This window comes from Aquarana catesbeiana, linkage group LG11, assembly GCF_042186555.1.
Source record: "Aquarana catesbeiana isolate 2022-GZ linkage group LG11, ASM4218655v1, whole genome shotgun sequence".
Classification (NCBI taxonomy): domain Eukaryota; kingdom Metazoa; phylum Chordata; class Amphibia; order Anura; family Ranidae; genus Aquarana; species Aquarana catesbeiana.
This window is the reverse complement of record NC_133334.1, coordinates 2,104,592-2,122,666: the sequence shown is the minus strand read 5'-3', so window position 1 is coordinate 2,122,666 and position 18,075 is coordinate 2,104,592. Positions and strand designations below refer to the sequence as shown.

Genomic DNA, 18,075 nt, shown 5'->3' with positions numbered 1-18,075 from the left:
CTTCTCTCTCTCTGCGGCTACTGAGGTATGATGGCGCACCTGTATAATATTTAGGAGCAGATTCTTCATAATCAGTGTGATCAGGAGAGGATCTCTAACAAGTACAGTGCCTCCCCTCAATTGGGGCTTGTGGATAGCAAGTGAAATCTCAATTGAGAAATATATCTCCACATAGACAGTAATCCACACAGCATTGTATTTGAAAGTCCATGTATTGAAGAAATAACATTCAGTGAACCATCCAACATAATTATTTCATGTTCCTGTTTGGAAAATCCTTTAACAGTCTCTATGTATGTCTCCGCACATGTTTCTCTCTCCACCCACTTACCCACAAAACCCCTTGCTATTCTCTGCTCTACTTGATGACCTCATCCTTGGTGAGAGAGAGCATAGCAACCATATTGGAAAAGGGCAAACAAACACTGCATAACAGGAGTAAACCCTTGGTAAATGGGCAAATAAATGATCACATCACTACATTCTCCCCCTGCTGAAAATCCTTCCAACCCAGCAAGGATATACACTCAAAACATAGCAAAAGTTAACATGGTTGTCGCCTTCTGCAGACCACTTCTCCAGAAGCAATCTATTACAGAGATTAGCTGCAAAGGAAATATGGTTAGTAACATTTAGGCATCATGCTAACCAGTCTAGAATGAGCTGCAATCATGTCTATCAGAACATGAGGTTGTACATAGTTCTGTACAGCATAGCAGGGTCTTCCCAAGGTGTCATAAGTAAACGTTGGTTGAGGTCATCGAACACGATCTCCTCTCCTCAAGCCCTCAGGCATTAGTCCAGATAACTCTGGGACAGCATTAGTGGGAAAACCTGGTGCTCCAAGCATGCTGGGAACTGTAGGCACAAAGTTTTGGGCTGTTGGTTCAAAAACAGGAGTAGCTGGGTTCAGACCTCCCCTCTGAGGAAAGCCCCCATCAGTAATCGGTGAAGGAACCTGTACATGAGACTCTGGTGGGAGGTGTAAACCAGACAGTATCATAACTCTAGACTCCATAGTCTGCACAAGGCACATAATTAGAATCTAACAATATCAGACTGTTGCTCCTCATCAGCAGTAGCAACTTGTGGTACTGGAAGCAAGTGACTCCTATGCCAGGCTTTGATCCGACCCTCAGGTCCTCGAATCCTGTAGACTGGATTTCTAGGAAGTTTTTCTATAACTTCAAACAACTCATTTCACCAGCGATCAGCTAATTTATGTTTGGCTGAAGGTCCCAAATTGCGGAGAAGCACTTTATCACCAGGTTGTAAGTCTTTGTAACGAACTTTGGCATCAAAACGCCTTTTATTGGCAGCATTTATTTTTGCAGTATTTTCCTCAGCCATTTGATAGGCCTCTTTTAAACTCTGTTTAAGTCGTTCCACGTACTGGTAGTGATTTCTATTTTTCACTCTATCAGTAGACACTCCCAACTGAATGTCAATAGGGAGACGAGCTTCTCTCCCAAACATGAGAAAAAAAGGAGAGAAACCAGTTGATTCATGTCTGGTACAATTGTAGGCATGTACCATAGCTCCAACATGTCGGCTCTAGGTTTGCTTAGCACCATTAGGGAGGGTACCCAACATGTTCAACATGCGATTGAAACGTTCAGGGAGAGTATCACCCTCTGGATGATAAGGTGTGGTGCGGCTCTTGTCGAGGTTAAGCAATGTTAACAGCTCTTTAATTAGACGACTTTCAAAGTCCCGCTCCTGGTCAGGGTGAAGTCGATTTGGTAATCCATAATGAACAAAAAATCTTCTCCCACAACACTTTAGCTAGTTACTGCTTTCTGATCTTTGGTGGGATAGGCTTGAGCATATCGAGTATAGTGATCAGTCACAATCAAAACATTTCCCACACCACTGCTGTCATTGTCAATACACAAAAAGTCCATGCACACTAAATCCATTGGACCAGAACTTTTCAAGTGTTCCATAGGAGCAGCTCGAGTAGGCAAAGTTTTCCTTTGCAGACATCTCACACAATGGCGGCAATAGTCCACAACAGATTCCCTCCTGTGGCCAAAAGAAACAGTCTTGGATTAGTCCGTAGGTTTTTCCAACTCCTAGATGTCCATGTTGGTCATGCAAACTTCTCAAAACAGATTTTTGTAGACTTGAGGGAGCACTAGCTGTCTCCTTCCAGGATGATCATGGAACAAATGTACCCTGTATAAAAGTCCATCAATTATTTTGAGTTTATCCCATTGTTTAAGATAGGAGGTACTCTGCTCAGGTAAGGTTTTTCTCATGTAATTAGGATCTTTGCGGAAAACAGACTCTCTAACATGTCTGATTACTGGATCTCTCTTTTGTAGAAGGATCATATCTTTCTCTTGCAGCTGGATGTTTTCTGGTACCCCTAAAGCGGTGGGGCAGCAATACATGTTTGGGATACACTCTTCACCAGCTCCCAAGGAGTCAATAACTCATAAGTCAGAGAAAACAATATTGTCTCCTTGTACAGCCGCTGTAGCACAGTAGGCAGCCACAACAGGCCCAGGTACTTCCTCCCATTACTTTCTTCTAAGTTCACTGGCAACCCAGGACGCCTAGAGAGAGCATCAGCCCCAATATTTTTGAGCCCTGGCTTGTACTTGAGAGTGAATTGGTAATTAGACAAGGCAGCAAGCCACCTATGACCAGTGGCATCCAGCTTCGGTGTAGTCAAAACATAAGTGAGGGGGTTGTTGTCAGTTCTTACCTCAAACTGAGCCCCATACAAGTAATCATGCAGCTTTTCAACAATAGCCCACTTAAGGGCAAGAAATTCCAATTTGTGAACAGGATAATTCCTTTCTGCTGGGCTTAGACTGCGACTAATATAAGCAACAGGCCTTAATCCCCCTGGTTACTCCTGATGTAGGACTCCTCCTAATCCATCAAAGCTGGCACCTGCATGCAAAATGTATAGCTTTTGTGGATCCAACACTGGCGCTTCTGTAAGACTTTTCTTAAGCTGTAGAAAAGTGTCCTCACAAGCAGAAATCCACCTCTCACTGAAAGGAGTTTTGCTGGTTGTGTCAATGCCAGGGGTTTCTTTGAGCAAGTCATTAAGAGGCCGAGCAGTCTTGGAATAGCCTCTTAAGAAGCGGCGATAATAGCCACAAAACCCCAAGAAGGACCTCAGTTCTTTCAGATTTGTGGGACGGGGCCTGGTTACCACAGCCTCCACTTTAACTGGATCAGTTCCTACCCCTTCTGCAGATACTATGTGACCCACAAAGTTTACTGAAGAGCGAGCAAACTTACACTTGTCCAGGGAGAGTTTCAGACCTTCTTTCCTCAGACGATCTAGCACCTTAAACAGTCTCTGGTCATGCTCCTCCAGAGTGGAGCCAAAAACAATTATGTCATCTAGGTAGACAATACATTGAGTGGGACAAAGGTCTCCCAGTGTCCAATCCATTAGACGCTGGAAGGTTGCAGGTGCACCACTAATGCCCTGAGGCATGCAAGCAAACTGGAGAAACCCTAGGGGGCAGATAAAAGCTGTCTTTTCTTGATCTTCCTCACTCATCGGTACTTGGTAATAACCGGATCTTAAATCCATTACTGTGAACCATTTTCTACCTTGCAGGGCATCAAGAGTTTCCTCAATGCAAGGTAGCGTGTATTGATCTGGGACCGTTCGCCGATTTAGAGTCCTATAATCAACACATATTTGTACCCCACCATTTTTCTTTCTGACCACCACTATTGGGGATGCATATGGGCTTTTAGACTCAATGATGTTTTGATATCTCATTTTGTGCAAGCACTCTCGAACATCATCCAGATCTTTAAGAGGTATGCGCCTGGGTCTTTTTTTTAAATGGGGTGCTATCTGTTAGGCAAATACTGTGCTGAATACTTTTAGCACACCCAACATCCATGTCATCAGTTGAGAAAACATCTTCGTATTCCATTAGGTGCTCTCCTAGTGCTTGTTTGTGCTCTGCAGGACTATCAGCATCATACAGGTGAAAGTCTAATTTGGTTTCTTTCTCCTCGACCTTGGCAGGGTAGGAGCTAATAGCTTCCACCAGGTAACAATAGGCTACTTCTTTCCAGGCTGGTATTATAACTAGGTATGTGGTAATGTTCCGAACAGTTACAACATCCATTCTTGGACATTTTAAACGATAGTCTTTCCTTTCCCAGCCATTCTTTGCAGCCTCTTTTGTATCAGTCTCCAGCAGGAAAAAGCTACCGGTTGCACTTGGTGAACTTTCCACATAAACCCACAATGCTCTCACTCCCCCGCCTGGAAGCTCTATGGGATGCCATGGATTTCCCACACACCCTCCAGGAAGATCAGGAGCAAAGGTTTGGCAGATATTTTGAAGCTCTGGAGCAACAGAGAGTGAAGGTAGAGGAGTTCCCTGTTGGGGCTGAAGAAACCGTATGAAGGCAGCCTCAACGGCTTCCACATTGGAACCCACAATCATAGGAGCATACTCGTTACCCCCAGGTGGAGGGCTCACATAAGCAATGACATTAAGTGGGGGATCCTCATAAGCTATCACACCAGGAAAGTGAATCTCAACATCTAGACAACCATCCATAAATACAGGATTTTCTCCCACTCCATAAACAGGCATAGCGTCCATAGGTTGCAAAGGGAGGTGGTTTAAGTTTTGCTGATAGAAGGGCCTGTATATGATAGTCAGCTGAGAACCAGTATCAAACAGAGCAGTAGCGGGTATATCATTAACAAACAAATTGAAAGTACATCTGCGGCCTATCCCAGGTAGTTTGGTAAACATTTGTTTTCTAGATTTTCCCTGTTTTCTTTTGTACACATGTCCAGCTTTACTGTGAATTTCAGAACTATCAGCCAGCAGTGGACACTGACGAATTGTGTGGCCTGCTTGTCCACAGCGGAAACATTTCATGTGGAAGAGAGGCTCATCACTGGAGGTTTTATCAGCAGATTGAGCTCTAGGCTGTGGGTGTCTACCCACTTCATTGTTTTAAGCAACAGTCTCATTTTTTTGTGCTCAACCAAAGAACTCTGTTTAACTTTGCTCTAATGCCGTGCACACAAGACCCGACTTTTCGACCGGACTGGTCTGACAGAACGAATGCGAGGGACAATCCGACCGTGTGTGGGCTTCATCGGACCTTCAGCGGACCTTCAGCGGACCTTTTCTGTTGAAAATCAGACGGACTTTAGATTTGGAACATGTTTCAAATCTTTCCGACGGACTCGAGTCCGGACGAAAAATCTGTTCGTCTGTATGCTAGTCCGACGGACAAAAAAGGATGCAAGGGCAGCTATTGGCTACTAACTTCCTTATTCTAGTCCAGTCCTACGTCACTTTCAAAAGAACGGACTTTTTAATGGACATTAGTCCGTTCGTGTGTGGCCAAGTCCAGTCGTTCGAAAGTCCGTCGGAAAGAGCGTCGGACCATTGATGCTGAAAAGTCCGCTCGTGTGTACACGGCATTAGAGGGGGTACTAAAGTGAAAGTAAAGTTTCTCTCTCTCTCTCTCTCTCTCTCTCTCTCTCTCTCTCTCTCAAAACCATTCTCAGGACGGGTGACATTGGGTGATGTGGCAGTAGCCCCTTTATTATTTGAGCAGTCCTTAATTTGTCAACATCCGTAGGAGAGAGTACCTTTTCAGTGAGCTGATAAAGGGAAGAAGGCAGGACTTTAAATGAAGCGTGCAGTTGATAGTGAAGGGTCAAAAAAGGGATATTATATTGTATAAAACATGATAAATATTCCATACAGATAGGTACATGGGTCACAAACATTCATCATTTATTACATATATTTATATTATATCGGTATTACACACTGCATGTACAAGGGTTAGTGGTTCATCTATAATAAATATATCTGTATTACATTGGTACTACACATTGTATATACAAAAGCTCTATGCATTTCGTGGAGTATTTATATCCACTCTTCAGGCAATGTGTATTAGCTGAAAATAAAACATAATAAATTTCAAGGTCAATGCTTGTAAAAAAATAGGAAAAATATATAAAAATGTATATAACTTGGGAATAACCCCTAGCCATAAAAATACTCACAACTACCATGCAGTAAGAGTGCAATGGTGAGAGCTGGTGGCTCCCTATAGGGGCATCTTTTCCGGGAGCTGTGCCGGCGACCGGCGCAAGTGGGACCCCCCCACATGACAACACCGGGGGTGGACAGAATTCCAAAGGGTGGTGGTCCCTGATATGGTGGTCCCTTTTCAGTGAGCAATCTCCCTAGAAGCACTTCTAGCCTCTTTACAACACACAGAAACATCCTCTTCCTATTTATGCTTTGTCTGTTTACAATCAGCAAGCATCTGATCAGGGTCACGGTGCTGTCCATAAGCATCTGTCAAAACATCAATATATTCTTGAGCTCTGGTACTCACATGAGTATCCTTGTAAGCTCTAATGATAATGGATGCTGGTGGTCTTCAGCTTTCCATGATGCGTTGTTTTTTTCTTTTCCTCTATCACTTGTTGTGCAAAATCTTTCCACACCTCAAAGCTTTCTTCACCAGTGGAAACAGGGAGCACTGCTGAAAAAGCCTTTAATTTGCGATAAGAATCAGCATGTAAATTCTGAGCAATGACTTCAGTGACTTTTAGCAGCAGGTGCTCAATATTTGTTTCCTGCTTAGCGAGTGTAGCAGTCAACATTACAGTTTCTCCTGATGAAGCGGTTCTATTCAATGGTTCACACTTTACAGGCAGGGCTGGTAACTTCTGCCTTACTGGAGGTGAGATTACTGGAAATACTACAGCACAACCAATTACTTCAGCCCCCTTTGGATATATGCAAAAGGGCCCTTTAACTGGATTTAAAGCCATCTCACTTAGACAGAGATAATGGGTATACCGTTCATAACTCTCATATTCCTCTCTTTTATCCACAAGAGAGGCAGACTGCAAGGTTTTATTTACTTGTAGCGCCCCCTGCAGTCTATGGGCGCCTACAGTGATAGGTACACACGGAATAGCAAATGTCCTTTTAGGTGAAAGTCCCTCTTCCAGGGCCCGCTGCCTCACAGCTTCTGTTGATAACAGTGATATGGTCATTCCTTAATGTCCTGATCCAAGATATTTATCTCAGCAGTGCCTCCATATGTAGCCCTATTCTTCTCTATCTGTGGCTACTGAGGTATGATGGCGTCACCTGTATAATATTTAGGAGCAGAGTCTTCATAATCTGTGTGATCAGGAGAGGATCTCTAACAAGTACAGTGCCGCCACTCAATTGGGGCTTGTGAATAACAAGTGAAATCCCAATTGAGACATATATCTTCACATAGACAGTAATCCGCACAGCATTGTATTAGAAAGTCCATGTATTGAAGAAATAACATTCAGTGAACCATCCAACATAAAGTATTTTCCAAACAGGAACATGAAATCATTAACAGTCTCTATGTATGTCTCAGTTAGGTGAAGCTGCAGCACTTACAGTCTTTCTCCCTTAGCAGGAATTACTGTCCTCTTCCCCACATGTCTCTCTCTCCACCCACTTACCTACAAAACCCCTCGCCATTCTCTGCTCTTCTTGATGACCTCATCCTTGGTGAGAGAGAGAGAGAATAGCAACCATATTGGAAAAGGGCAAACAAACACTGCATAACAGGAGTATACACTTGGTAAATGGGCAAAGAAATGATCACATCACTACACTTTCATTTTCTCATAATCCTTGACTTCCTCCAGGACCAGGTCCTAGTAGTCTGAGGTTTCCTGCAAAGAAAATGGACTAACAGTCCCACTCACTGCTGTTGGGGTCAGGCTTCGCATTTGGCTGTCCATTCGAAGGTGGTTATATAGGACTCACACACTCAGTGGCACCATTTTCTGCAAGTATTGCTTCACTCCTATTACACCAATGTAGCACTTATTCCTGATAAGGTTCCCTGTTTTGTCCCAGATTCTTATTCCTAATCGGTGTGGTGGCAACCAGGAACACAGTAACAGTCAATCGTCTGGCTCAATGATGTTTTATTGAAAGTTGAACTTGGATAGGGTGCAGGGAACTGTAGGATTTTCCAGAAGTGCAATGTAGTAACACAAGGACACTTTCGCAAAGATTCTTGGCACAGCCCTTGTCACAACAACTAAAGGACTGTGCCACACAGGGAATGACAGTAGCACACAGTCACTAGGATCTCACATCGGGTCTGTACTCACAAATGTCTCTGGATACTTAGATGCCTCCTTCCAATATCAGACAGACATTTCTCCCATGACCTTTCCAGACCGGATCCTCAGTGAAATCCCCAATCAGCTCCAACAGAATCAGGTAGAATAGGCCCTACAGCTATAACACAGCTGGGACCTCCATGTGCACAGCCACTTCAGGCTGGACAAAGAACAGGGCTGCCCCAGGCCCCAGACCATTTATGCATTCCACAGCCACCAACTGGGTATCCACCCCCAGGGATTGGCTGAGACCACTCAGACTGTGGGCTTGCCTCTTCCAGCTCAGTATGGCTGCAGCTGCTGATCGACAAACATTTTCCAGCATACCCCCTTCAAAAGACGTTGGTCTACCGATCAAATGATTTTGACCAGGGACGGTCACTCACTGATTAAAATATGGTCGATCCCTGCTGATTTTCAATCAGTCTATGGCCAGCTTATCTCCCCCAACCACTCATTACTCCGATTTATTAATCAGGTATATCCAGCCATAAACATAAATGTCTACTGCACCACAGCCAGCCTGCAGGGAGCCAACCAATCTACTCAATGAAACGTAAGGTTCTGTGGGGGCACACACTCCATCCTGGATCATGTCCTACACATACACTCCACCCTGGACCATGCCCTACAAATACACTCCCCCGGACCATGCCCTACACATACACTCCATCCTGGACCATGCCTTCAAATACACTCAACCCTGGACCATGCCCTACAAATACACTCCCCCAGACCATACCCTACACATACACTCCATCCTGGACCATGCCCTACACCTACACTCCATCCTGGACCATGCCCTACACCTACACTCCATCCTGGACCAAGCCCTACACCTACACTCCATCCTGGACCATGCCCTGCACCTAGACCCCATCCTGAACCATGCCCTACACATACACTCCATCCTAGACCATGCCCTACACCTACACTCCATCCTGGACCAAGCCCTACACCTACACTCCATCCTGGACCAAGCCCTACACATACACTCCATCCTGGACCATGCCCTGCACCTAGACCCCATCCTGAACCATGCCCTACACCTACACTCCATCCTGGACCAAGCCCCACACCTACACTCCATCCTGGACCATGCCCTACACCTACACTCCCCCTGGACCATGCCCTACACCTACACTCCCCCTGGACCATGCCCTACACCTACACTCTATCCTGGACCATGTCCTTCACCTACACTCTATCCTGGACCATGTCCTTCACATACACTCTATCCTGGACCATGTCCTTCACATACACTCCATCCTGGACCATGTCCTACACTCCATCCTTGACCATGTCCTACACATATACTCCATCCTGAACCCCATTCTGTGTCCTGAATACAAACTTCATCCTGAACCATGTCATAGACCAGTGATGGCAAATCTCGGCACCCCAGATGTTCTGGAACTACATTTCCCATGATGCTCATGCACTCTGCAGTCTAGATCAGCATCATGGGAAATGTAGTTTCAAAACATCTGGGGTGCCAAGGTTCGCCATCACTGTTCCAGACAAACACTCCACCCTGGACCATGCCCTTGATGTACACTTCATCCTGGACCATGCCCTTGACATACGCTCCATCCTGTGTCCTGAATACAGACTCTATTCTGAACCATGACATTGACCTATACATACGGACGTGACTTTTTTGATCTAATAGGGCATAGGGCAATATGCAGTAGCCAATCATAACTAAACATGAAGTCATCAATGTGACTCCAGTATTAATGTGGTTGCTTTGGGTTACGGTGGTTGTAATCCTCAGACATGAAATCTAAACAAAGCATATCCCTCTATAGTGTGTACTTGTCTCATTCCAGAGCACTAAGTATCAATAATGTCTGCTGCCTCCTTCCTCTGCTATCTGTATGAGTCACTTCTGAAAAATTTTCCTGACACCAAGAGATTAAAGGTGACAGGGGAGGGAGCTCCAGCACACAGCCTGTGATTGACAGCTCCAGCTCTGTTCCAGTGTGAAGGGGGGGTGTCCCTTCCCTTCAATCGGCTCTCAGAGCTCTCCTCGCTGAGCTCTGCAGAGTGTACTTCTGACAGCTCAGACAAGCTTTATAAAGTCTAGACTTTGAATGGATGTAGAGGAGAAAAATCTGCAGATAAATCAGGTACAACTTATGTAGGAGGATTTGTTTCATTTCTGTGTATCACCTGAGGCCGGTCACTTCACTGGGGATATGGGGGTCTCATCCACTTTAATGCCATGAAGACATTTCTCTAGAAGGTCCTCTCTACAGATCTGGGTCTGGTTTCTGAACTGTGAACTGTCTGAGTTGTCAGGGTGACGTATCCGGCATTCTGGGTACTCGGTTGGTGGAGGTCGGACCTCGGGGGGAGAAGAGAACAAAAATAAAACATCTAAGGTGGAATTTCTTGTAGATTGTTTACATGCTGACCAGATCCACTGCCATTATCTGACACTTATCTCTTCTCCGATTCCCCGGAATCTGACCGTGTTTTACATTTATCATTACAGAGAGACCGCCCACATTATCCGACATTATTGTCCAGCCAACGAGAGTGACAGCCAATCAGGAGGCCTCATTCCAAGTAACAATATCAGGATACTCCCCCCGAGATCTACAAATAAAATGGTATAAGGAGTTCAGCACGTTCCCCCAATCTGAGGTGACAATATCGGATCCAGAGATCGGATTGGACGGTCTGTATAAATCTTCCAGCAAGCTGACCTTCACCCCGAAGATGATCGATCATAATACGACCCTCCGGTGTGAGGTGACACACAGTCAGTCCAAGACCGTCCGAGAGAAGCGATATACTCTGCGCCTGACAGGTGAGATCTCCGTGTATTCTTCATATGTCATTCATTAGATGAGTCCAGAGGGGGCGCTCCATGTACATCCCATCACCCTCAGCCCAGAGGGGGGGGCGCTCCATGTACATCCCATCACCCTCATCCTAGAGGGAGCACTCCATGTACATCTCATCACCCTCAGTCCAGAGGGGGGCACTCCATGTACATCCCATCACCCTCATCCCAGAGGGGGCGCTCCATGTACATCTCATCACCCTCAGCCCAGAGGGGGGCGCTCCATGTACATCTCATCACCCTCATCCTAGAGGGAGCACTCCATGTACATCCCATCACCCTCAGACCAGAGGGGGTGCTCCATGTACATCCCATCACCCTCATCCCAGAGGGGGCGCTCCATGTACATCTCATCACCCTCAGCCCAGAGGGGGGCGCTCCATGTACATCTCATCACCCTCATCCTAGAGGGGGGCGCTCCATGTACATCCCATCACCCTCAGCCCAGAGGGGGTGCTCCATGTACATCCCATCACCCTCAGACCAGAGGGGGGCGCTCCATGTACATCCCATCACCCTCAGCCCAGAGGGGGCGCTCCATGTACATCCCATCACCCTTAGTCCAGAGGGGGGCGCTCCATGTACATCCCATCACCCTCAGCCCAGAGGGGGTGCTCCATGTACAGCCCATCACCCTCAGCCCAGAGGGGGGCGCTCCATGTACATCCCATCACCCTCAGACCAGAGAGGGCACTCCATGTACATCCCATCACCCTCAGACCAGAGAGGGCGCTCCATGTACATCCCATCACCCTCAGACCAGAAAGGGCACTCCATGTACATCCCATCACCCTCAGTCCAGAGGGGGCGCTCCATGTACATCCCATCACCCTCAGTCCAGAGGGGGCGCTCCATGTATATCCCATCACCCTCAGACCAGAGAGGGCACTCCATGTACATCCCATCACCCTCATCCCAGAGGGGGCGCTCCATGTACATCCCATCACCCTCAGACCAGAGAGGGCACTCCATGTACATCCCATCACCCTCATCCCAGAGGGGGCGCTCCATGTACATCTCCTCACCCTCAGACCAGAGAGGGCACTCCATGTACATCCCATCACCCTCAGACCAGAGAGGGCGCTCCATGTACATCCCATCACCCTCAGACCAGAGGGGGCGCTCTATGCACATCCCATCACGCTCAGTCCAGAGGGGGCGCTCCTTGTACATCCCATCACCCTCAGACCAGAGGGGGCGCTCTATGCACATCCCATCACCCTCAGTCCAGAGGGGGGCGCTCCATGTACATCCCATCACCCTCAGTCCAGAGGGGGCGCTCCATGTACATCCCATCACCCTCAGTCCAGAGGGGGCGCTCCATGTACATCTTATTACTCTCAGCCAATCAGATTAGGGGGAGGTTTCCTAAACGCAAATGTCTGGCTGAACGGAATGTACCTGTTGAAGTAAATGCAGACGGGAGGAGGAGGAGAACAGTGCTGGCCGTGACGCTTATCACAGGAGGGAATAATAGTAATTGGGAAAGGTGTTCTTAAAGAGGACCTGTACGGTAGACACAAAAAAAGAGGAAAGTGCACCAAAAATAAGCCATGTCCATAAATCATTGAGGATACAAAATAAGGTAGTACTGAGTATTACCAGGGAGGTGGACTTTTTAGGCTAAGAAACAGTGGAGAAGATATAGCAGTATAAAAAATATAAATTTATTGAAAAATACAAATATCTAAAAAACAATGACAATTGTAACATATAGCATCTATGATTATTGTGCAGTGAGCCCTTGTATGTCTACGCGTTTCGCCTTTAGGATTCCTCAGGACACGGCCAAGGTTCACAGATGAAACAGAGAAGGGAATATGTCTCTCTATCTAAAATGAGATATAATGTCATTAGACACACACAACTAACACATAAACAAACTGTTAATGATAAAAATCATGCACTAAACAACTGCGAGCATAGGAAAGAACACCAAGCCGGTACCTTAAATTGGAATGCAAAATCATGCAAGTCACGGTAGAATGAGAAAGTTCAATCAGCAGTAAGGAAGCTGAAATTAAAGCAAATGCAACCAGCGTCAATCAGCGAGAATATGCATTTGGGCAGAGAAAACTTTCTAGGTTTGTTAAAGAATGAGACTTACTATATTAGATATAGCTAAATATCTCAGCAGGGGCATGTAAACGATATTCCTAATTATGGGAGCAGCCATTAGAGGGAGGAGAGCCAACACCGGACTCACCACTTAGATCCTGGATTTAGTATCAGCAATGCTGAAGGCTCAATACAATCCCATCGCTGCATCTATAAGCATATAATGACAGATTAAGCTAAATATAGTAATCTTATGTAGAAATTTTACTGCAGCAATGGTGATAGCATATAGGGCGTTTGATGCAGCAAGGGCCAAGTGATAGTATATAGCTAAGTACTTACATTCAGGATACAAATAATCCAGCGTGCCCCTGGGAGACAGCAATACACTGCACACAGGACCAGCTGCAGCTGACAGATATTTATATCCTTGATCAGTCACAGCTGATCCTGAGAACTAGCATCATGTGATTCCAGGATAGCAGATTGAATTATGGGGATTGTAGGCCAACAGCAACAGAGCTTTCTGCACATATGCAGGAAGATATCCCGAAAAAAAAAAATCCTATCTGTGAAGAGAGCTGAACGAGTACAGCGTCTGAGCGAGAAGACCTCGCACATACGCCGGCTCTTAGTGCATTGTGGGCATTGTAGGATAGTGCCTCTGTCCATTACTAGACTTTCGATCTGTATCAAAAAAGGCGGATTGCCAGTGTTGCAGTGACATCGCTATCAAGAAAACGCATGAATCTCCAGAACTCTGCGCAATCATTGTTGTCTCAGCTATAATTAGCAAAGGTCAGCAGGTGCTAAACAGTAAAAAATCTCTTTAAAAAATATCGTGATCAGTATGCTGTCCCAGACATACATATCTGAGGAGCTGCATACTGGAAAGTAGATGAACAGCAGGTACTCAGCCTCAGATATTCCATCAATATCGCTCACAGGTGGATAGCGCATGATACATCATAAAAACAGAACAAAGATGCATATAACACAGTATATGAACAAAATGATACACATATATATTAGAACAATGTCTAGACCATGCGTGAGTTCTCCAAATCACATTCAGTTTATGATTAATGCTCATTATGCATACATGACATTATATCGGTATATATGTCGATATCTCCATTCAAATCATCTACCAAATCTTACAAATGATACAAATACGGACTAAGTCTGTTTAACATATGTTACCTTATCTAAAGGAACAGAAAGGGGAAAAGGGGGGGGAGTGGGGGGGAATAGGGAAGCAATTGAGGAGGGATACACAAGAGCTGCAAATGAAGCAAATCGCATGGTACAACATAGGAAGACCGTATTAGAGAAAGGGTTTGAAACTGATCATGTCATTCATGCCTGGATAGACCGTGGCTCATAACGTATGTATCCATTGCGTTTCACGCTGGAGTACTTTTTTATCACGGGGGTCTGCGTAGACAATATCAAGAGCTGCAAATTTAAACATCACGGGGTCATACATATGCTTGAAGGCTACGTGATAACCCATTGTGGTGTTTAAAAGATTTGTAGCATAGTATACGTTGTCTTTAATTCTTCTCCAGAAGTGCCTAATGGTTTTGCCCACGTAGAAGGCTCCACATGGACAAAAGATGATATATTAGAATTAATATGTAAAGACGGAAAGTTGGTAGATTTTTTTCTTTATTGCCTCTCCTAGTGACTTGATGTCTTCTAGAAATAGAGTCGTTTGTATTCGTTGGCCACGAATTACATCCGATTCAAGAGTATCTTGGGTAGTTGAGACAGATTCATTTTCCTCCAGGAGTAGGACCAAGTTTTTTAGGGCTCTAAATTCGGCCACTGAGAAATCTTTCCAGATTTCCTGGTGGGCGATTTGCACTTGTTTACCCCATCTGTCACTATCATACATAAATTTTAAAGTCAGCTTTCTTGCAAACAAATACAGGTCTTTAATGATGTCAAACTTATTTGGTAGTGAGTTGGGACAGAAACTGAGGCCGAGCTGCAGGAGCTCCCGTTCAACAGTATTTAGGGGATATGATGATAAATTGATCACTTCCAATTTATCTTTCTTGGTCGGAAAATTCTGTTCAACTACTAAAGGTGTATTCGTTAGAGGGTCAGAAAGTGGTCTATTGTCAGAGTTAGCGCTTACCTGTTTAGTGGTATTCTGGAAAAATTGGTCTATGCGTCATTTCCTAGTATCTTTCTGGATTGCTCCAGCTGTCGCAGTATTTGCTGGTCTAGATGCCATCAAGGTTTTAGCGCCGTCTATAATGTGTAATCGAGTACAGTAGAAGCAGAAGACAAAGGACTGGTCATCACTGGTCCCTGTGATTTGCCTGCAGCTGAGTCTCCGGGTGGAAGCAGCAATCTGGGCAGAGGAGCAGGGCTTTCCTTCCTCACGGAGCTTCCCCCTAATCACCAGAGATCTGATGACTGGTGAGGTAATGATGGCGGTGGAGGAAGTACAGATTCACAGAATGTATAAAGCAGGGAGATCCTTGCACTGTAGCTCCTCAGTAGGGATGAGCCGAACACCCCCCTGTTCGGTTCGCACCAGAACTTGCGAACAGGCAAAAAATTTGTTCGAACACGCGAACACCGTTAAAGTCTATGGGACACGAACATGAATGAACATAAATGAATTTTAAAGGCTTATATGCAAGTTATTGTCATAAAAAGTGTTTGGGGACCCGGGTCCTGCCCCAGGGGACATGTATCAATGCAAAAAAGTTTTATAAATGGCTGTTTTTTCGGTAGCAGTGATTTTAATAATGCTTAAAGTCAAACAATAAAAGTTTAATATCCCTTTAAATTTCGTACCTGGGGGGTGTCTATAGTATGCCTGTAAAGGGGCGCATGTTTCCCATGTTTAGAACAGTCTGACAGCAAAATGACATTTCAAAGGAAAAAAGTCATTTAAAACTTGCCGGTCCGACAATACACATAGAAGTTCAATGATAGAAACGACATGGGAATTCCCCACAGGGGAACCCCGAACCAAATTTTTTTTTTAAAAATGACGTGGGGGGTCCCCCTAAATTCCATACCAGACCTGAAGGGATATTAAGGGGAACCCCGGCCAAAATTAAAAAAGAAATGGCATGGGGTCCCCCTCAAAATCTATACCAGACCCTACAGGTCAGGTATGGATTTTAAGGGGAACCCTGCGCCAAAATTTTTTAAAAAATGGCGTGGGGTCCCCCTAAAAATCCATACCAGACCCTTATCCGAGCACGCAACCTGGCAGGCCGCAGGAAAAGAGGGGGGGCGAGAGAGCGCCCCCCCTCGTGAACCGTACCAGGCCACATGCCCTCAACATTGGTTGGGTGCTTTGGGGTAGCCTCCCAAAACACCTTGTCCACATGTTGATGAGGACAAGGGCCTCATCCCCACAACCCTGGCCGGTGGTTGTGGGGGTCTGCGGGCGCGGGGCTTATCGGAATCTGGAAGCCCCCTTTAACAAGGGGACCCCCAGATCCCGGCCCTCCCCCCTGTGTGAAATGGTAAGGGGGTACAAAAGTACCCCTACCATTTCACTAAAAAAGTGTCAAAAATGTTGAAAATGACAAGAGACAGTTTTTGACAATTCCTTTATTTAAATGCTTCTTCTTTCTTCTATCTTCTTTCTTCTATCTTCCTTCGGTTTTTCTCCTCCATCTTCTTCTGGTTCTTCTGGTTCTTCCTCTGGTGCTCTCGTCCAGCACCTTCCTCCGCGGCGTCTTCTTCCCTTCTTCGCCAGGCCGCTCCGCATCCATGATGGCATGGAGGGAGGCTCCCGCTGTGTGACGCTTCTCTCTTCATCTTCTTCTCTTCATCTTCTTCTCTTCATCTTCTTTTCGGGCCGCTCCGCATTCCATGATGGCATGGAGGGAGGCTCCCGCTGTGTGACGCTTCTCCTCTTCTGACGGTTCTTAAATAACGGGGGGCAGGGCCACCCGGTGACCCCGCCCCCTCTGACGCACAGTGACTTGACGGGACTTCCCTGTGACGTCACGGGGAATGCCACAGGGAAGTCCCGTCAAGTCTCTGTGCGTCAGACGGGGGCGGGGTCAACAGGTGGCCCCGCCCCCCGTTATTTAAGAACCGTCAGAAGAGGAGAAGCGTCACACAACGAAAGCTTCCCTCCATGCCATCATGGATGCGGAGCGGCCTGACAAGAAGATGAAGACAAGAAGATGAAGAGAGAAGCGTCATACAGCGGGAGCCTCCCTCCATGCCATCATGGATGCAGAGCGGCCGAGGAAAAGAAGGGAAGAAGACGCCAATGCCGCAGAGGAAGATGCCGGACGAGAACACCGGAGGAAGAAACAGAAGAACCAGAAGAAGAAGAAGATGGAGGCAATAACTGAAGGAAGATAGAAGAAAGAACAAGCATTTAAATAAAGGAATTGTCAAAAACTGTCTCTTGTCATTTTTAACATTTTTGACAGTTTTTTTGTGAAATGGTAGGGGTACTTTTGTACTCCCTTACCATTTCACACAGGGGGGAGGGCCGGGATCTGGGGGTCCCCTTGTTAAAGGGGGCTTCCAGATTCCGATAAGCCCCCCGCCCGCAGACCCCCACAACCACTGGCCAGGGTTGTGGGGATGAGGCCCTTGTCCCCATCAACATGGGGACAAGGTGTTTTGGGGGGCTACCCCAAAGCACCCTCCCAATGTTGAGGGCATGTGGCCTGGTATGGTTCAGGAGGGGGGGCACTCTCTCGTCCCCCCTCTTTTCCTGCGGCCTGCCAGGTTGCGTGCTCTAATAAGGGTCTGGTATGGATTTTTGGGGGGACCCCACACTGTTTTTTTTTTAAATTTTGGCGTGGGGTTCCCCTTAAAACCCATACCAGACCTAAAGGGTCTGGTAGAGATTTTGAGGGGCACCCCACGCCATTTTTTTTTTTGGCCGGGGTTCCCCTTAATATCCATACCAGACCTGAAGGGCATGGTATGGAATTTAGGGGGACCCCCACGTCATTTTTTTAAAAAAATTTGGTTCGGGGTTCCCCTT

At 46.1% G+C, this 18,075-nt stretch overlaps 1 protein-coding gene across 1 annotated transcript in view; it reads left to right on the top strand.

Annotated features, from left to right (window-relative positions):
- LOC141111801 (hemicentin-1-like) overlaps positions 1-18,075 on the top strand; it is a 236,467-nt gene that overhangs the window by 214,779 nt on the left and 3,613 nt on the right. Inside the window, exon 10 of the mRNA XM_073603936.1 lies at positions 10,671-10,988. Coding sequence (XP_073460037.1) covers positions 10,671-10,988 — 318 coding nt within the window. The remainder of the gene's footprint in view (positions 1-10,670; positions 10,989-18,075) is intronic.